At 41.9% G+C, this 21,650-nt stretch overlaps 1 protein-coding gene and 1 long non-coding RNA gene across 4 annotated transcripts in view; one reads left to right on the forward strand and one right to left on the reverse strand.

The window, feature by feature from the left end:
- Nucleotides 1-5,301, forward strand: part of LOC127486064 (uncharacterized) — a 147,234-nt gene extending 141,933 nt beyond the window's left edge. For both annotated transcript variants that reach the window (XR_011379212.1, XR_011379213.1), the window contains one exon: nt 1,205-5,301. This is a non-coding gene — a long non-coding RNA (uncharacterized lncRNA). The remainder of the gene's footprint in view (nt 1-1,204) is intronic.
- Nucleotides 1-21,650, reverse strand: part of SYNPR (synaptoporin) — a 364,988-nt gene that overhangs the window by 131,731 nt on the left and 211,607 nt on the right. For both annotated transcript variants that reach the window (XM_002713284.5, XM_017343927.3), the window contains one exon: nt 8,205-8,329. In XM_002713284.5, coding sequence (XP_002713330.1) covers nt 8,205-8,329 — 125 coding nt within the window. The remainder of the gene's footprint in view (nt 1-8,204; nt 8,330-21,650) is intronic.

The following is a 21,650-nucleotide window of genomic DNA, read 5'->3' on the forward strand; positions in this document are numbered from 1 at the left end:
TCAAGGATTTCAAGAGCTAAAAGCAAGTTAATGTAAGATAGCTAAATATTTATACTTTTTATTATTTGAATATGAGGAAAAAGGGAGTGAAGGAAAAGGAGTGAGAGAGGAAGAGGGTGGGGGGGGGGTAGAAGGGGAGAGAGAGAGGAAGAGATATGCAGAAGTAACCACTCTGGGTTAAATATAATAAAGGAGGCATTTGTTGTCTCAAGGATAATTTTGCTAACTAGTAAAAATAATTCCATATTTTTAGTTATTATGTTTATTTTTAATTACCTCTACTTGATTATAAACAAAAATAATTTACTAAAGTAAAACTCACTGAATGCCAGGTCTTGTATTAAGCATTTCATATACATGTCTCAATTAATGCAACAATATTATGAATTAGTTGACATTCCACAGATAAGAAACAGAAATGATAAGCAATTTTCTCAACAGTACATAGCTAATAAATAGCTGAGTGCAGATTTGAATGCAAATAATCTGTCTCTAAAATTCAAACTATACTGTTTCTTCAGATTAACAATATAAAAAATCATAAAAGCTTACTGTAGAATATCTAAAAAATATGGACAAGGGTAAAAAGAATATTTCATGTACTCACACTCTCACTGCCTAGAAATAAATGGCATTTTTATGTGATAGCTATGGTATAATCTTTTATAAACACAATTTAATGTGTGTACTTTGGGTATCCCATGAGAAAACTAATATTTAACACCAGATTTGGAGAATATATTGGGGAATATATTGGAATATATATAGAATATACTGGAGAATATATTATGGACTGACCAAAAATAGAGATTATGTCTTACACAAAATGGATTTCAGAGGTGCATGAAATCCTCCAACATCTGAGTAATGATCTACTTTTCAGAAAATCTGAAAAATGAGGTTGAAGCACATCCTACTATAACTGCCAATCAGGGAAGCCCTACCATATTGATTAAGATACTATGGATGGAGAACAACTATGGCTTCATATATGAGACCTTGAACTGAAAACCAAAAAGGAAATGTTTTGACTTGTAGCTATTGATTTCCTACCAAGTTTGTTTTGTTTTTGTATGAACTATATTATGTAACATGATTTAGAGTGAAAGGAAATAGCTATCTGCTCTATCCAATGAACAATCAAATATGTATCCATCTATTTTCTTTAATGATGATAATTTTCTAAAGTATGCCAGTGTTTTAGGTTCGACTTTCAGAAACAGACCCTGTGATCAAGAATTGAGTACAACTCCCTTTTGGAGGATTTATCCCTGGAAACACTAGAAGGTAATTAAAAAGGTGAGTTAAAGATCAGAGTGCACTGATCTCAGAATCAGCCCTTAAGGCATCTGATCTGGCTGAAAATCCATGAGAGCATTCCAGGCATGGAAAGCCAAGACACTGTGGCAAAAAAAAAAAAAAATCCTACATGAAGGATCTCTGTGAATGAGACTCCAGTGGAAAGAAGGGGTCATCAAAGAAGGAAGTACTTTTTTCTGAAGGGAGGAGGGAACTTCCACTTTGCTTATGGCCTTGTCCAAATACTGATGGAAACTGTGGACTCAAAAGGCTTCCATAGCCTTGGCAGTTCACGTCAAGAGCCTCAGGTGATCACTGACGTCATACATAAGAGTGTTAATTGTTAAATTAACAGCAGGAGTCACTGTGCACTTACTCCTCATGCAGGACCTCTGTCCTAAATGAGTCATACTATGAGATTTAACTGTAAAACTTGTTCTGAGTTTTTTCTTAATATTTTGTATATGTGTGTGAGTGCAAATAGTTGAAATCTTTACTTAGTATAGAATTGGTATTTTGTATATAAAGTAAATTGAAAAATGAATCTTAATGGACAAAGGGACTAGTAATGGGAGACAGAGGAGAAAGTGGAGAGGAAGTGTGGGTTCGGAGGGAAGGTATGGTGGGAAGAATTACTGTATTCCTAAAAATGTACTCATGAAATTTATACTCATTAAATAAAAGGTTAAGAAAAAAAGGACCAGAGTGCAGCCATCCTGCTGGGTAACTATGAGGGATAGTACAGAACCAGCCTTAGAGTTGAGGAAGTTGGGATATGTATTCTCCAACTCAGATTTGTCAATGGATGTGGGTTGCTCTATGGGATATTAGCCCCTCAGCATTTCTTGCCTGCCTGGTCTACTGACCAAGCAAGTTCCTATGGTTAGAGAAATCCCTTCAACAGTAACAGGGACTCTGAGAAAAAAGTGTAGGCACAATTAGTCAAAGAGTAGGAAAAATGGGTGGCAATGGCAGTGTCTGCTACAGTCAGCCAATATACAGTTAAACAAATCTATGCCATCCCACATACATAGAGTCTCATTCAGCTGTGTCACTTAATATTATGTTGACAGTATATCACGTTTCACAATACTGATCTCCATTTATAATTTCCCAGTATCTCAAATGATTTGACAATAAATATCTCTGCTCAGACTTTATTCTATCTCTAAGTATTTTTGGGGGTAAATTTATCAAAGACTACTTACTAATTACCTAGAATTATGACTACTAATCTCATATTCAAAAGAATGCTTGAGATAGTAGCTAACTTACTCTTTTTTCATCCTGATGGGATCTCAAGACATGAAAGTGACATGACAACTAATTTAATGAATGTGTTATTATTTTGCTTAATTTGGGATTGGGGAAGAGAAAGGAGAGGGAGATTACTCCTGTCAGTGATTTACTTCCTAAATATGCATACAGGCAGGAGTGAGGCTAAGTCAGAGCCAGGAGCCAGATCTCTCATGTGGGTAGAAGGAATCCAATTACTTGAGCCATCACCAATGTCTCCCACAGCCTACATAAGCAGGAACCTGGGTTCACAAGACAGAGGTAGGCGCTGGACCAAGGCACTCAAATGTGGGATGGTGCTGTCTCAGTCCACATTACAACCACTTGCCACGCAGCCCACCCTAGTGCATTTTCTTATTATAACTCTTCTGTTCTCTTTGTTCAGTAGTTCTTAATTAATGGAAGATAGCTATACACCAGGAAACCTTAATGAGTAGTTTATTTGCCCAGCCTAAGTTTATCAAATTTATTAGTCATCTAGTGATCATATTACTTTCAAGAATGAAGAGGTGAACTAGTCTATAAGAAGATCATTAACCAACTTGATGTATTTTTTGCCCAAATCATCAACTCAGACTTATTGGATGATTGTTAGTCTTTTGAATTTTGCATTTCACTGTGTAAGGTAAAATACACCTCATTCTACTTCTTATCCTCCAGCAGTTTGGTATGCTTTCTTTCCCACTGAAATATCTCCTAAAGCCTTTAACAAGCTATACTCGATAGCCTTTTCTTGGTTTCACGCTTTTACTTCTGTGAAGTACTCAGGACTGCTAGTGCTAAAGTGCATGGGATTTTCTTATCTCCCATGAAAACTACACTTTCCAAACTCTTCCCCATTTCATTCTCCTTGGTCTCTGTCAGGGACTCTTCATCTCTGTAAGTGTGGGCATCCCCCATAGTCGGCCACCTGCTTCCGTTCTGTCTCTTGTGACCTCTCTTCTTCAGGGACTTACTTTTTCTTTCTTTTAAAAAAGTTTTCATTAATATAAGCAGAACAGATTTCACGTATTTCACAGGTACAATTCTAAGAGAACCATGTTTCCCTTTCACTCTTTGAGGCTGGCTCTTAATGCTCCATTCTTAAGCTTTACCTCTTTCTTTCTTCATGAAGTCTAACATCAATCTGCCTGAAAGAAAATTCTTCCAGGCTTCTTTCAAGAGCCTCAAATACTGTGTGATCAAATCCAAATTTATCCTCTACATTTCAAAATGGTTTTCCTTATTATTCTCTCTTTATCACCGTTAACTCCTTCCTATTCAATCATCTTATAATTCAGTCTCCTTTAATCTGGGTGAAAACCACCTTTCCAATTTTACCACTTCTTTCCATCATGAATTGTTTCTCTGCTCACCATGCTTCATGATGAATATTTCTTACCTCTTAGTTTTATGCAAATTAATAAAATGCATGAAATCCAAACTTTAGATTTTATGTTCTGTGTGATGTTGTCAGATTTCTCTCAGTCATTTCAATTGGTGTAACAGTAACCTTCCTCATAGAGTCTTATACAGTCATATAACATAATGTACTTGGAAATGTGTAGCACAGTATTTGGCATATTACACCCTTACAGTAAGTATTTGTGTATGTGTTCATTCATTCATCTCTTTGATGCTTCAAAAGTAGCCTTTGCTATGAAAACCATTACCAGAGGCCCCTAAATTCTCAACTTTGACCTTTGCCACCATTTGTGCATGTGTAAGTGTAAAACATTTGCTGTGAGTCCTCAGGTAGACTGCTACAAACATAGGAAACAGCTTAAAATGAGAAACCCAACTCGATACTTCCATGGATAAAGGACGCGCTAAAAATACTGAATACAGAAATACCCTTTTCCCAATCATCAAGCATGTACAAAGATGGGACAAAACAGATGAGCAAACAGTGAAATACTGCTTTTTCACTTAAATAAAGTCAAGTTAGTTCAGGTGATAAATGTTTTTCCTACAGTAAATGATATATTGATATATGCAAATTCTAATATAAGTATGAGACAAAAATACATACGCTGTATGATGGTATAAGTATTTGTACTTTTTGGTTATGTATTAGGAACAGCACATCAGTATTTTGTATGCTATCTACAATTTACTAAAATGACAATGTTTTACATCTTGAAGTACTTGTGTGATAATGAGTTAAATAGCTTCCTTTGATCTGTCATTTGTAAACTAATTGTTTTTTATTCAAATGACATGGGATTTGAGTTTATTGTCTTCCCTGCGATTGTAATAATCTGAATAGTGATGAATGCTCTTATTTTCAAGATTCTGATCAAATCACTGGCATTGGCTTGGGAAGTTTTAAGGGAAAATAACATCCTGATAACTAATTCTACAGTTTCTGAAGCAAATGCCTTCATAATAATCTGTATAAATCGAGCTTCTTACTGACATGTTCTGTAGGAGAATAATGGTACAATTTGTATTTGAATATAAAATTGAAATTGCAGACTTTAGTGTAATTGATTCCCTTTAGAATGGCATGGATGTCTCCTGGATGGATGCTAGTGGGAAGAGATTCCTTGCTAGTATGCAATAAATGTTGTACAGACATGGTAAGAAGAGGGAAAAAAGGTTTCTTACTGTCTTATAGAATGGTCATATTTCAATGGTTTCTAGGAGACTTGAAGATCCCAGAAGATACCGCAGAGGCTGTATGGGATGGGGTTGGAGGAGTGGGGTAGAGTATGTGTGTGCTACACAGAGTGCTAAGGGGGACTACGTAGGGACCTTCAGCTCCCTTCTTCCCTGCTTCTACTTTCACCATGACTCTCATCTGTCTTATATATGGAGGTTCTGAGTGACATAGTGTTTGAAAGTCAAGCTGTGCTACTAAGAAAAACAATAATTGAGCATCGTTGTTTTAGGACGCACATAAACAATTTTAAAATGCAGGGGCTGGCCGGCGCTGCAACTCACTAGGCTAATCCTCCTCCTGTGGCGCCGGCATCCCGAGTTCTAGTCCCAGTTGGGGCGCTGGATTCTGTCCTGGTTGCTCCTCTTTCAGTCCAGCTCTCTGCTGTGGCCTGCAGTGCAGTGGAGGATGGCTCAGGTCCTTGGGCCCTGCACCCACATGGGAGACCAGGAGGAAGCACCTGGCTCCTGGCTTCAGATTGGCGCAGCCCGCCAGCTGCAACACACTGGCCGTAGCAGCCACTTGGGGGGTGAACCAACGGAAAAAGGAAGACCTTTCTTTCTGTCTCTCTCTATATATCTAACTCTGCCTGTCAAAAATAATAAAATAAAATAAAATAAAATGCAGGGGCTGCTAACCTTATTGGTGTCAGTAAACACTTTTATCTAATTTCTCCATGTTGCCTTTCACTGGGCTGATCCATACAACTTTGCCTTGAGAATAAAATCAAGGAGCCCCATGGGAGAAAATTTGTTAAAGAATGTTCTCAAATTGTACCATGAGTCAGGGATTGCATGAAATGAAATATGACCCTGTAGAAGAAATACAGCCACAACCAGAGACAAAGAAAGAAAAGCAGACCCCTCCTCCCAACACAGACCTTGCAAAGTGGCTACTCGCAATTAACTAGTGAAGCAACTGTCCACTGTTATCTTGTCTATGGAGGGAAGAAGTCTTAAGTTCTGCTTCTATAACTCCAGTCATAAATCTGTCCTAGTAAATCTGCCCCGGTATCTCTTTTAGAAACATACTGGCTCACTGACCATTGAAAGTGTGGTCCTAAGTCACACTGGCTGCAATTTAAACCCACCAATGCTGTAACAGCTAAGGTATGATGCTGATGAGCCTATAAATATTGTGAGAAACTTGGGACTGTTGCTCTATTCTCAAGAAATGATTGTAGCTGGGCCCGCTGGCATAATAAAGTACTTCAATATTCCACTGTCTCTGGTGCCTGTTTGAACAAAGACAGTCTTTCCACCTTGGATTTCTGTAACAACCCTGCTTACTATGCCCACTGCAGCTCACGCACTTGTTTCTTTTCCAGAAAGATCTCTTGATTGCTCTCCTCCTGTGTGAAGGACTACTGTGCTCCAGTAATTCAGTGTTTACTGACTCATTACTCTTCAGATCTTAGGGAACCGACCTTAAAGTTAACTGCTCCTACTATACCTCTTGGTGTTGAAATCACCATAGATGGAATGCAAAACATATGATTTCATGAACGAAGTCAATGACTTTCATGGGCATTTCTACCAGCCCAGCACAGCTCTAATAAACACATTACCAGGGATTACATGCTTCCTATTTTTGAACTTTGTACTCTCTTTTTGGTTAGTGTGTAGACTATCTAGTTGAAGAAGTGTCTGCAACTGCTTCAAGCTGCATTCTTAAAAACCAGTCAGAATAGCGGGATATATGCCATGTCCTCATGACTTTTAACTTAGACACCAAGGCACCTTATTTCACACTACAAAAAGTTCACTAGACCAATAATGGATGTGTGCATTTAAAAAGCAAAGTACCAAGAAATATTTCTTGAATTTATTTGATCATATTTTAAAATTCTTCCTCTTAACTTCTCTCTTCTTCACTCCTCCCCCATCTTGCTTATTCTCTTCCTTTTTAATGAAATCAGTTTTCTATAGTTCCATGGAAAATATTTTTGAAAACACTTTCCTTTTCTGTTTAGAAGATTTTGGGGGGCTAAGTTTTTTTTTTTTTTTTGTATTTATATGGCCAGCATCATGCCTGGCACAAGATCTATACTCAATAAGTACTTGTTAAGTTGAAATGAACAAGAGAAGAAGAGAGAATACTGATGTTATGCTAGGCTGTTGAAAGCTTTCTTTTTTTAAGATCATACCAGTTACTTGGTGCCAAGTATTTGGGGAAAATTCAGAAATAAATGATTTCAAAATTGAATCTAGTTAGCTTGCTTTGAATATATGGTTCAGAATTATAAGATGTCAGATTTGGGGCAAAGCCTGATAGGCATCTAACTTTATAAACAGGGCATATATGTAGATAAGGTATTGAGTCTCATACTGAATTTATAAAGAGGTTACAGGAGCTATTCTAAGCAGTTTCAGTAGAGCAATGGAAATATGAACATTTGCTCAAGCCAGTTGCACTCAAACCCTGGCTGTTACTCTGAGCTGAGGGCATATGGACAAATGGTACCTGTGCCTTAGTTTTGCCACTGGTCAGTGCTGATGGTCATGGTACTCCTCAAAGTGACACTGTGATGAGAGCCTAGCTAAGCCCAATGTCTAGCACATGGAGGTAGTGTTAGATATAATTAAACACATTGTCAGACACAACTGCATAGTTACTATGAAGTTAAAGGTGATGCACCATTCTAGAGAGAATTTGGGAGACCTCAAGATTAGGAAATTGGAGGAGGAGGAAGGAATCATGTATCTGAAGTCTCTGCGTTGATATCCCTCAATGCTGGACCATGTGTAGCATTTGCTTTTGAAGACAGTCAGCTCTGGATTGCAAGGTACAACTCATAAATCTTCCCTTTGTAGGGGCTGGATGTGCACTTTGGGCATTTTGTGGCTTTAGGCAGAATCTATTCTGTTTATCCACAACTCTCTGGGAGAATGCATGTTTCTATGAGAAACCACAGAGGAAGAAAACCCCCTCTCTTTCACAGTAAGGTGCATGAACCGCCATTTCCTACCTGAATGGATAGGCAAACGCTATGTCAATGCTCAGGTTACTTTCTGTCTTGTTGACGCAGTCCACGCTCAGCCGCAGGCCTCCAGAGTAGCCACCACATGTTGCAAATGCAAAGATTGCAAAAAGCTGGGGAGAACAAAGAAACACAGGAGAGGGTCACTATTAGGATGATGTTGACCTGGTGCAGCCTAACAGTTGGAGCTCAGTCATTCATAAGGGCAGCATCGAGTTTGGTTGAAGCTGGAAGAGAAAAGGTGGAAAAATGGGAGGATCTGGGGGGCAGGTGTCTATATGAATAATCCTGCAAATTAGAGAAATGTTGTTTGGTGCATCATGTAAGACTAGCATGAAATAACTGCGCTTTCGTGTGCAAAGAGCTGCCCTGAGACATAAGCCACAAAGACCTCAAAGTAGTGTGCCAATAGGTCAACAATGGATATCTCCAAGTAGGGAGAATTTGGAGTATATCCTTAGTTTCTTCTCTCTCTCTCTCTCTTTTTTTTTTTTTTTTTTTTTTTGGCTTTATTGTCTGTGGTACACACATTTTGTTTATGTTGCTGCAAATTACAGGGCTTCATTATTTTCTTATGCCTCCACATTACTCCACTGAGCTTATATACTGCATTTTCTTTTTCTTTTCTTTTTTTTTTTTAATTTGACAGGCAGAGTTAGATAGTGAGAGAGAGAGACAGAGAAAAAGGTCTTCCTTCCATTAGTTCACTCCCCAAATGGCCGCTACGGCCGGCGCACTGTGCCAATCCGAAGCCAGGAGCCAGGTGCCTCCTCCTGGTCTCCCATGCGGGTGCAGGCGTCCAAACACTTGGGCCATCCTCCACTGCCCTCCCGGTCCACAGCAGAGAGCTGGACTGGAAGAGGAGCAACCGGGACTAGAACCCAGCGCCCATTTGGGATGCCGGCACCGCAGGAGGAGGATCAACCTAGAGAGCCACAGCGCCAGCCCCTACTGCATTTTCTTTATCTGCTCATCTGCTGATGGCCACTTTCTTGAGTCCGTATTTTGGCTAACGTGAATAATGCTGCAATACACAGGGGAGTGTAACTAGAAGAGGGGATTCTGAGTCTTCTTGCCACAAATACATGAGAACTGATTTGTGGGAATATGAGACACATGATGTGATCATTACACAGTGCATACATGTGTCAAAACTCCTCACTGTACCCCATGAACATATATAATTATTATCTATCAATTAAAAACAAAATAAATTCTTAAGCATGTTTTTTTTTCTTTTAGAATAATACAGATCAGTTTTTGGAAAGGTGTGGTCAAAGGATTCTATAGCTAAAAAGATTGTAGATATCCAGGAGATGAGAAGTGTATTTGCAGAGCATAGGACCAAGGTATATTTCAGTCTAAAGCCCTGCTGGTGAATACATCTCTGTGGTGGCTGTTATTTCTGAACCAACTATTAAAGATTTTAACTGGTGACCAGCGGGTATCAGCATTTCTCCTGGGTAGAAAATTAACCTGAGAACCATGCTCTCAAAATTATGAGAAGTATTCTAGAAAGACATGGGCCAACCCCAGGAAAGCAGCCTTAGCCTAGGGTGGGAAGTTGTCAAATCCCCAAATCACTCACATGACAATTTGACTAAATTCAGAAGAATTTCCTGATCAATTCCAACAGAAGTTAATCCAATGCATTTGCTACAAAGCTCCAGTTTATTTCAATGTTGGAATTTAGCTTTTTGCAGTAGCTTGGGGGTTCCTATTGGGACTACTTGCTCACTTTGCACAGTGAGAGGAATTATTGTGTGGCAATCAAGTGCATGGTTTCTGGAACATGACGCTGGTTAAAATGCTTAACTTCCTCATGCCTTGGTTTTCTTGTAAATAAAATAACATTGATCATTACTCTTAAATGTTGCTCTGTTATTTGTTTCATGAGGTAGATAACCATCATGCACAAGAAGACTGCTGGAGCTCACAAAATCATCAAGTAGAAAGTCCAGAAGTTGAAACAGATCTGAGTCTGATTTGGGAAGAACACTCACAGGATTATTTGCCTCAATTGGCTATTTAAATTTAATGGGCAAAGACTGGACTGTGACAATAACACACTGTAAAAGCTTTGCAAGGAAGCAGTGCTTTGTGGGGTCATATTTTGGTGCATGGCAGTTTTAAGTTATAAGCCTTCAAAATTAATATTTTTTACATGGAAACAGCTTGACCAAAAGCTTGGCCTGCAGTGAGAGCAAAATGTGTTAATGTGTTAACACACGTGGAACATTCAAAATATATACTGGCACATCATAAACACTCAATAAATGTTAACAAATATTATGACAGTAAACACATGTTTCTCGATGAGATGCTGCAGGCCATAAAATAGGAAATTAAGACTTAATGCCTACCAAACTCTACTTGATTGTCAGTTCCAGTGAACCAACATCCAGGCAATCCAGAAAAACTGATCTTTTTGGTTGCTTTTCCTCCTAGTTTGCTTTACTGCTAGGACTTGACAAGACAGTCAGACGCTATTCCAGCCCACACACAATCTGGGCACAGTGCACACAATGTGAGAGCTCAAAGAACGTGGCCTTCATCCCCATGGTGTGGATTTGCTCACTTCTCATGACCAAACGCTCTCTTCCTCTCAGCTCTTAATACTGGTAGGAATAAAGACAAATTATTCAGTGCTCACATCTAGATTTCACTGTTTAATACTGGATGGCCCAGCCACTTGTGCTAGGTCAAGACACCATCTTTCATGAGACTTCTTCCAGAAGAAACAATAGAGTGATAGAATCTGAATCTGCATGCGATGACTGTGGGGACAGCTCTTCTGTGTCCACAAGATCCTTATCTGTAAAACAGGGATATCCCCTGTACTCCTTGAATTGTTGCGAGAATGAAATGATGTGAAGTATATATTGATGTATTGCCCTCTCCAAATGCATGCCAAGATTCCTGAGGTATTTACACACATGTACTTCCCTGGGGCAAGAGTCCTGTGTGTGTCATCAGCTGTTGGACACACAAAAGGAAGTACAGGTCATCTACTGCTGCAGTTGGATAAGAGAGGGTCCCCCAAAAGCCCGTGTATGGAAGGCTCGGTCCTCAACATTCCTCTGTGAATTGTTAATGGACTAATGGCAATGATCAATGAGTCAACGGTGGAGACTTGGTACAATCAGAATGTTCAGAAGGTGGACCCAGTGAGAGGTCTTTAGGTCATTTTGGAGCATGCATGTGGAAAATCATTCTCCTGAAAGGGTTGGTTCTAACAGCCACGTTGGGATCAGCTGCTGATTCCTACCTTACCAAGTAATCTCCCCATCTGCCTCCACCAAATACACTCAACAGTGGGAGTGCCTAAACTTAGACTTTTTTAGACCTTAACTCTGTACATTGAAATACACTTTCTTTCTTCCTAAGAAGTGCCTGTCAGGTATTTTAGATGTAGCAAGGAAAAGCAACAAATGCTGAGAATCTGATGTGGCTATTTTCAAGTGCTTACCATGGGCCAAGTTCTTTTTTTTTATTTTTATTTTTTGACAGGTAGAGTGGACAGTGAGAGAGAGAGAGACAGAGAGAAAGGTCTTCCTTTTGCCGTTGGTTCACCCTCCAATGGCCGCCGCGGCCGGCATACCGCGCTGATCCGATGGCAGGAGCCAGGTGCTTCTCCTGGTCTCCCATTGGGTGCAGGGCCCAAGTACTTGGGCCATCCTCCACTGCACTCCCTGGCCACAGTAGAGAGCTGGCCTGGAAGAGGGGCAACCGGGACAGAATCCGGCGCCCCGACCGGGACTAGAACCCAGTGTGCCGGCACCACAAGGCGGAGGATTAGCCTAGTGAGCCGTGGCGCCGGCCCGGGCCAAGTTCTAATACCCAGAACTTAACATACATTATTATATTTTCTTGTGATAACAGTATTGTGAGGGGTGTATGCATGTATGAGGCTCAACATTTGTTTATTAAAAATATGGCTGAAAAGCACAGTTGCTTCAAAAAGTTGCATTCAGAAAGTTCCGTGGGACCTTCTAATGTACCAAGTTAAAAGGTGAACAGCATAAAAAGAAATCTTGTTGATTTCAGTATTTAGTAGCTATAAAGGGAGTATCTTGTGTTTTTATCTTATTTAAAAATACATATTTATTTATGTGAAAGCCAGAACTACAAAGAGAGAAGGAAAGAGAGAGAGGTCTTGTATCCACTGGCTCACTCCCCAAATGGTTGCAATGGCCACAGCTGGCCAGACTGAAGCCGGGAGCCAGGAGCTCCATTTGAGACTGATACATGGACATACAAAGGCCATCTTCTGCTTTCCCAGGCACAATGGCAGGGAACTGGATCAAAAGTGGAACAGCAGTCATTTGGGATGCTGGCACTGCAGGTAGCCATTTAACCTCCTATGCCACACCTGCCTCAGTTTTTCATCTTAAAATGTTTTATATACAGTAGGGTATTATTAATACCACCACATAAGAAACTTCAGATGGAATGACAATTATGTACTTAGCTAGTTCAAAATGTTAGACGCATGGAAAAGAGGCATCAGTCTGTTCAAACCACATACGCAGTTGTTTTTAGCTTGTTTGGAGTTCTAAAACACAAGACATTGTTCTTGAGTTAAATATGACACTTTCAGGCTTCCTGGTTCAGTTTTTCCCATCCACACAGTCCTCACTGATTAAAGGGAAATCATACTGTGTGACTGATATTATATTCACATGGGTTTGTGAGGATTAAACAGATAATATCTGTATAACTCCAGAAGAGGCAGATCCTGCTGAGCGAATAACTTATTACAGGGTTGGCTGATTTCATATTTGGGAGAGTGAAATCAACTCCTCCAGAGTATAGCAGCTAGAGGCCTGGTCCCAAAATTAGCATACATCAAGACATCAAGACAGTGAGGAGAGTGGGCCTATAGAGTCTCTTCAAGGGGTGAGGGGGGTGGCGAGAGTCTCTTGATGTGGCAGAGAAATGCAGAGTGGGAGGAAACATTCAAAGTCCTCCTGCTGATTCCCCTCCCATTGTTCCACCAGCCACTCCACCCTATTGTGCACACAAGAGCAGTTCTGAAATCAGGCACATCTTGAGTTTGAGCCCAATTTCCAAATGTGTGGCACTAGGCAAATTAGATCAACCTTCTGCCCCCACATGTGTTAATTCACTGATGCAGTCAGGTGTTCAGTGGCACACTTGCCCCATGGGACAGCCGGTGGGGAAGAGAAAGGTAATAAGGTCAAAGGCAAAAGTAAAGTAGATTTATGTCTGTTATGGAGGTTAATGCTGGATGGAGAAGGCAGAACTAATAAGTATATATAAATTCTTACAAATCATGGTCATTGTGTTGAAAGGAACCTCTTTTAGATAGGAAGTTATGCCTGTGGATTGTATTCTTTAAAAAAGATTTATTTATTCAAAAAGCAGAGAGACACACACAGACAGAAAGAGATCTTCTGCCTACTGGTACACTGCCCAAATGGCTGCAACAGTCAGGCCAGTGGTAGGCTGAAGCCAGGAACCAGGAACCTCATCTTGGTCTCCCTCAAGAGTGGTAGGGGTCCAAGCTCTTGAGCCATCATCTGCTGCTATGCAAACACATTAAGGAGGGAGCCGCATAGGAAAAAAGCAAAGTAGGAGGGACTTGAACCAGCACTATGATATGGGATGCCCACATTTCAAGAAGCAGTTTAACCCACTGAGCCACAGTGGCTTGCTCCTAAGGATCTTACACCTAAGTTAAAACCTGGAAGAAGAGCAAGAGCAAGCCTGCAGAAAGTGTAGGGGGCAGATAAAGTGCTTTGAGTAGCGGAATCAGCTTATGTGACATCCTTAGTGGGGAAAAGCTCAACAAATTCAAGAAGCCAGTGAAGATCAGTGTAGCTAGTGGGTGCTGAAAGAGGTTGGGAATAATAGTATTGCTACCTACTGAGAGAGCACATGTAAAGTAGTAGGCTAATAGCCTTCATTCAACATCCAAACGTCATCTCCTTCCTCTTCTGTTCCTTTACCTCCTTTCCATCCTCCTCCTCTTTCTCTTCCCCTTCCACTTCTTCCTGTTGTTGTTACTACTACTCTGTTGGGAAATAAACCCAAGAACTGGAGGAAAATCATCCTGCCCAATGCAGTTAGAAGCAGAGTTGGAACTAGAATCCTGGTCTGTAGACTCTATGTCCATGTTCTTCTACCTAACTTGAGAACTGCAGAAAGGACAATTTCCAACCACATAGTTTGAAGGAGTGGACTGTCAAATGATCCACTGTTCTCTGGCAGATACGCACCATGGTGCTTTAATAACCTGAGGTTCTCCATCTTTCTCGAGTGTCTCATAAACACATAGGCACAAACTGTGGGCCAAACCAGAACAGGTGCTTTGTCCTCCCTCTCTCTTTTCTTTTCACCTTAATGAGATGGGAGAATTTATAAGAAAGACCTTGAAAGGCATTGCAGAGACAGAGCCTTCCTTAGCTTTATAATTATTGCTCTAAGGGGCCATTAATATAAGCAAGAGGAGGGCTGATATGACTTGCAGATGCTTGGCTCTATGTAACTAATTTGGGTTCCTAAGACACACAAGGACCTCTTCTGGGAGATGGGAAAATTCTCTTTTGCAGCCAGGATGGAATGAAAATCTAGGAGTGGGTTCCTGCAGGCTAAGTAAGGAGAAAAGCCTGAGAGTACACTGGGTTCCTGTGCATGTGTGTGTGTGTATGTGTGTGTGTAAAAGAAACCAGAAAGATCTCCTCGAGGCTGTTTATAATGATAAGCAACATGAAATGAAGTGTAGACATCGTGCTTATTTGTGAGTGTGCATGTGCATGTCTTTTTTCCAAACCTGGGGCTCTGCACTTCTATTCACAGCCAATCCTGTATTTTGTAGCAAGGAGGTAACTAGCTCACATTTCTTACCATTGAGGGTATACCCCGGGTACAAAAATTCATTTATCTACTGAAGAGGAATTATAGAACCTGAGGGTTTCCGTGTTTCCTCAAATTCCCAATTCTCCTCCAACAAAGCAGAAACCTCACCTTCCAGCATATGCCATGATAATCAGTGAATGACCACTGGCCCATTCACTTTCCTTGAATTCTAGAGAGCAAATTAAATCTTCTACAACGAACTTTGATTTTACTGCTGTGTGAGTGATCTATGGTTCTGTTCCTAGCAACAAAACGTGTCCCAAGAAAGGGACAAATTAGTCAATGCAGAGTTCCCTTGTATAAAACCTGGTTAGAAATACATTTGAAAGAGATGAGAGGCAGTACCCTGCATTTTGTGGCTTAATAAGCATCCATAAACCATAATCACCCAAAGCAGGAGTGTTATCTTTGCAGTTAATGACACCAAAGGTTTCCCCTGGAGAGAAGGCAAGCGGCTCCCTCCTTGTAACTAATTGAACCACACAAGGAATATCAATGAAAAATGCTATTAATCCTTCAGCTTAATTTGCAAGTCACTGTTCAAAGCAATAGGTTGATGGAGGACAGGAAAGCAGCTGATGAATAGCTCTTACAGGATCCTCAGTCTGCAGTGAAACCAGGGAGGGACTGTCTCCCAGGTTTAGTGCAATTTCAGGCAAGAGAGGCATGAAGGGGCCCTTGGAAGAAACAGGCAACAGTAAGGAGACTGGTAGGAAAGGGGGTGGGAAATTGGGATTAAGTAATAGTACTCACATTCACACTGAGCTGTGTGTGCCACAAACTAGACCTTCCAGGGCTAAAGCTATGATTGATGGCATTTGTCATCATCACAGTGTAAAGGTTTCCACCACAGCCAACTGTGAGCTAATTGAATGCCTGTGAACTTGAAGTGGGAAGAGATTTTCACTATCTTTGTGTTCTAGCACATTACTGCCACTGAGGGACTCCCCTGGGACAAGAAACTTCAATCTCTTGAAGTTTCAATTAGTTCAATGATTTTATCCATTCACTCATTTTCCATCAGAAAGAATGATTCATTCCTTCATGCATTTATCTCTCAGCTACTTAATCACTTATTCCTTTTTCTATAAGAATATATATTGATGCCCTGCCTGTATTCCTTTAAGTCACCCTGGAGGCCACCGGCAGCTGCAAGGGATTATAAAGCTTCCTTTCTCATATACCCAAGTCTCTCTGCTGAGGGCTTCTCATAGGCATGGCATATGACCAGGGCAAGGCAGAAGTCCCCAGGAGTTAATTCCCTGGCAGCTGCCAACCAGCGTAGGGTGGAACTCAGGGGTAAAAGCTACCCTGTCTTTGGCTCTCTGTGGCACAATTTGGAGATATGTTTGATCCCATTTCCTAAGGATTGCCCACTGGGAGGGAGCTCTGGTGGTGCAGGAACAACCTGCTTCCTCACACTCCTTTGCTTGGTTTCCCTCATTCCCTGCCCTGTCCCCTACTCTCATCACGTTTTCTGTCAGCACCTCCCACAGAAAACTCTTGAACCAGTATTCTTGTCTCAGTATCTGTTTTGGGAAAACACAAGACAGTTCTCAAGCACTAACTGAGCAGGCACCTCTCACTTTTTAGGGGATGCAAGGGGTCCTCGAGCTATGTGAATGAAGCAACTTGGACTTAGTCCCTGGGACCACCTTGTCTCAGGCCTTCCAGCTTCTAGAATTACTATCTCTGGCTCTCTTCATATAAACCAGAGTCCTTCCAGCTGCAGACCATTTGTGTTTCCTGTCTCCTCCTGAAGCTTCCTCCTTTGTAGGCTTTGCATGGAGGATTCCTTTTCAATCTTTTCTCTTTTTAAAAATCGTGTTTATTTCTTGCAAAGAGAGACAGCGGCATCTCCCATCCAAAGGTTCACCCTCCCAGAGGCCTGCAACAGTGTGAGCCAGTTGAGGCCAACAACAGGAGCATACAACTCCATCTGCATTCCCCACATAGGTGTCTAGGTAACAAGTACTTGAGCCCTCACCACAGACACCCAGGTTACACATTAGCAGGAAGATGGAGTTGGAAGCACAGCCAAAAGCCGAACTGGACAAACATGGGATGCTGCCATCCCAAGTAGTATCTCAACCCCTGTGCCAAATGCCTCTCCCCCTTTTCTTTCTCAAATAAGAAATCTTTGATTACACTGTCTAAACTAGGCTTCCTTCTCATATCCCACCCGCATCTCATCTCTGTTATTCCAGTTGCTTTTTTGTTTATTTTCAATATGGGCAGCAATTTAAAACATATGTATTTGTCTGGTATTATTTATTCACTTGTTTATGTTTCATTTGACACCTCCCCTGAGGAAAAATAACACATTGCTTTCACTGTTGAATCCCTGCCACCACCTTGCAGGGCTTGGAGTGGCATAGGAGTTCCCTAAATGCTAGTTTATTTAAAAAAATAAATGGGATACAAAAGTTAATAAAGACATGTCCCTCCCTCACTCTCAGGGAACTTGGGGTTAACTTGGGGATCCAAACAAGTGGATGAACTGGCACTCTGACAGTTTTTCTGCAACAACAGTGACTAGATCGTGTCAGAGAGAAATGTAATTATGGGGGCAGGAAGAGGCATCAGTCTTTGGAGGAATGGGAAACCAGGGGAGCATGCCTGATTTATGCAGGTGAGAGTGAGAAGAAGAGGGCTGTGGACAGAGAGAGCAGCAAGTCAGAGACTCACAGCGAGGTCAGTGAGGCAACTCTGGGTTGTGCAGTTGATACAACAGCAGCACACGTTACCAGGTGACAAGAAGAGAGTGACTGAATTCAAGAGGTCGGCAGGGCAGGCACAATGATAAGTATAATCTAGCAGGGATCCAAAAGCTACAGGTCCTGGACCACTCCAGCCACGTCTACTCATTTCAGGATGGTCACTGGCTGCCTTCACGCTATGATGGTGGAGCTCAGGATTTGCAACACAAAATTTGCAGTCCACAACACCAAGCATATTTCTGACCCTTGCAGAAATAGTTTGCCAATCTGAAGAATCCCAGGTTTGACAAGATAATTTAGTTTTCATTGAGGAAGTGCTGAACCTAGAATGCAACTCAGAAAGGCTACACTAGTTAGCCTTTCTGGAAACTGTGGATTGAAAGAGGATGGGATCTGATACTGGATGATGAGAAAGCATCTTCCTTCCCCAGGCAGGCTGCAAATACTTTGCCCACAGGACTATCCCTTGGACATCTTTGTATTCATCATTGTGCAAAACACGGTAGGTAACTCACAAACTTTATCAAGTGATGAAGATGTGCACGAATGAATTGGCAAGAGAGGATGAGAAGACGACCTGGTTGGAAAGGACTACTTTGGCACTGAATAACAAATCATAAACAAGACAATAATCACTTTTGCTTTTCTGTGCCAGCATCTTCAGTAAGCACCCTGTTTGCATTGGCTTCTTTAATCTCTACAGCCTCCTGCATTAGAAACCCAACTCCTCCCTTGACAGAGGAGGAAACAGATGTGACAAATCCTGCCCAAAGTGGTGTGGTTATTGGTAAATGAAAAGGGCATGATTGGAGCTCAGATCTGCCTTTCTCTAAAGTTTATCTTTCTTTTTCCAACTCTCCCAGGGGAACAGAGGGGATTCTTTGGAGGACTGTGGAGAGAAGAATAGGGAACTATCAATTACAGACTTTCTAATTAAGGCTCTCTGTGTTGTGTTAATGTTTAGGAGGCCAAATGAGGGCGAAGGGAAGCATCTGTAGGACGAAGCCCTGATGATCCAAAGAGCTATGACTGTAATTCTGTTCTGCTTCAGATGCACACACAGCAGCAGTATGCACAGGCCAGCAGAAGCATGTTACAGTCTGGCCTGACAGGACTATTTGCAAAGCTGATACGAGAAGATTATGCCAACTACACTTGACAAGTCCCGCCTCCTGAGCAAGGCAGGGGTTCGATTGCTCACTTTCATACTATCAGTCAACAGCCTATAGGTTAAAGGTTATGGGTTACAAAGGCCCAAACCTTCTCCGTGCACTCCCCTCTAGGAAGCTCTCTGGTCCCTGTCTCTCTGTGTAATTTGTCTTGAGCTGGTGAGCCATTTTGTCCCTTGTACCTATCAGAACCTATCTGGCGCTGGCGCCACAGCTCACTAGGCTAATCCTCCTCCTGCTGCGCCGGCACCTCAGGTTCTAGTCCCAGTTGGGGCGCTGGATTCTGTTCCAGTTGCTCCTCTTCCAGTCCAGCTCTCTGCTGTGGCCCAGGGAAGGCAGTGGAAGATGGCCGAAGTGCTTGGGTCCTGCACCTGCATGGGAGACCAAGAGGAAGCACCTGGCTCCTGGCTTTGGATTGGCTCAGTGCGCCGGCTGTATCGGCCATTTGGGGGGTGAACCAACGGAAGGAAGACCTTTCTCTCTGTCTGTCTCTCTCACTGTCTAACTCTGCCTGGCAAAAAAAAAAAAAAAAAAAATCTGGGGAAAATCTGGGGATGCAGCTGTTTATAGGAGTTAACTGTCCCAATCACGGCCCTGAAAGCAAGGAACAGTCACTGTCAGCTCATTCTCCAGTAAGAAAGAGCTTGTGATTAGGTGTGGCTTCCCTCACAGTGCACCTGCTGATCAGGAAGCACTGGGAGACAGATGGACACCCCTAACGCTTAGTGTTTCATTTCTACTGAGCCAATTCTCTTCTACTTTTGTTTCGTCCTATTTACTGATAATTGGAGTTTTTAAAGAAATTGGGCAGTTTCTTAGCTATCTGTTTATGGTTACTGAAGGATGTAGAACATTTTGACCCAGAAGACATTCAGGAACAACTCTGTAAAAATTCAGATACGACTTTCATGTGAAGATAAACACTGCCAGTTGTCCCTGGAAGATGGTAGCATTGCATTGAATTGAAAGGCTCTGGAAACTGCTGTTAAAAAGCTTTCCCCCACAGAGCTGTATGTTTTTTCCTGCCTCCTGCATATAACCTTCTGTGTTCTCAAATGGCTCCAATATCTTCTACGCTATATTCCATTTCATGCTACCCGTGCAAAATTGGATATGGGCTCTGCCAGCTGCATTGTGATTGGTATGTAATCTTCCCAGAAGAAAGCAGCCTTAAAGAATTGGCACTTCAGACACTCAACTGGGGAATTTTAACCGGGCACCACAGAAAGATCACTCCCAATTACTTACACGGCAAAAGAGGTTTCCTTTCTTATTTTCCTCTTTCTTAAAAGATTTATTTATTTATTTGAAAGGCAGAGCAGCAGAGAGCTAGAGACGTAGAGTGTGACAGAGTGAGAGTGCAAGAGCGAGAGTGAGAGAGTGAGAATCTTCTATTTGGTTCACTCCCCAAATGACTGCAATAGTCAGCTCTGGGCCAGGATGAAGCCAGGAGCCAGGAACTCCATCCAGGTCTCTCACATGGGTGGTAGGGGCCCAAGCACTTGAGCAGTCTTCCACTGCCTTCCAGGCCAATTAGCAGGGAGCTGGATAGGAAGTAGATCAGCAGGAATTTGAATTGTTCTGATGTGGGATGCTGGCACTGCAAGTGGTGGCTTAACTGCTACACTACAATACCAGCTCCTCATTCTTATTTCCTTAAACCTGCAGCCTGAGGGACTGAATCAGATAGCCAAATAATCAGCTACAGACAATAGAAAGCTTGACTCACAGTGGCTAAACGTATAGGAGTTGTTTTTTCACATATGTCAGGAATTCTAGAGCTAGATGAACCCTGATATAAATGGTGTCTAGGCCCAAGTCCCTTTGGCTCTTATACTCTTTGCCTCATGGTCACAAAATGACTGCTATGTCTTCCTGTGGACACTTTTAACTGTGTGGCAGTCTAGGAAATGAACAGTTAGTTTCCCTGAGCTCTATAAGGGAGCTGGGCAAGGGTTTAGGAGAATTGACTGGGGATTGATGGTTGAGAATCATCCTCTCCACTGTCTCCCAGAGGATCTGATTAGAGAAGGGTGACAGGAATATAACAAATATCCACGGCATTGCATAAAGACAAACCCTTCACCCCCAAGGTCATTTCCTCTTCCCTACACAGTGCCTCTGTGCCTGCATGCTACAAATTTAATTCTTGCCTATGAATTAATGTTTAATTTCTGTTTGAATTGTATTTTCCCACAGAAAGCACAGAAAAAAAAAAAAAGAAAGTTTAAACTAAAATACATGCCTGAGAAGAGTAAAAGCTCTTTCAGGAAACAATCCTCATGCCTATAAAAAATAGAGTAATTAAATAAATTATGAGCCATTCAATCAGAGAAATTTTATGCACTAAAGGAATGAATAGCAGTATAGAAAGTTGACAGGCCGGCGCCGCGGCTCACTAGGCTAATCCTCCGCCTAGCGGCGCCGGCACACCGGGTTCTAGTCCCGGTCGGGGCGCCGGATTCTGTCCCGGTTGCCCCTCTTCCAGGCCAGCTTTCTGCTGTGGCCAGGGAGTGCAGTGGAGGATGGCCCAGGTGCTTGGGCCCTGCACCCCATGGGAGACCAGGAAAAGCACCTGGCTCCTGGCTCCTGCTATCGGATCAGCGCGGTGCGCGGCGGCCATTGGAGGGTGAACCAACGGCAACGGAAGACCTTTCTCTCTG

The sequence above is a fragment of the Oryctolagus cuniculus genome, chromosome 10, assembly GCF_964237555.1.
Source record: "Oryctolagus cuniculus chromosome 10, mOryCun1.1, whole genome shotgun sequence".
Classification (NCBI taxonomy): Eukaryota; Metazoa; Chordata; class Mammalia; order Lagomorpha; family Leporidae; genus Oryctolagus; species Oryctolagus cuniculus.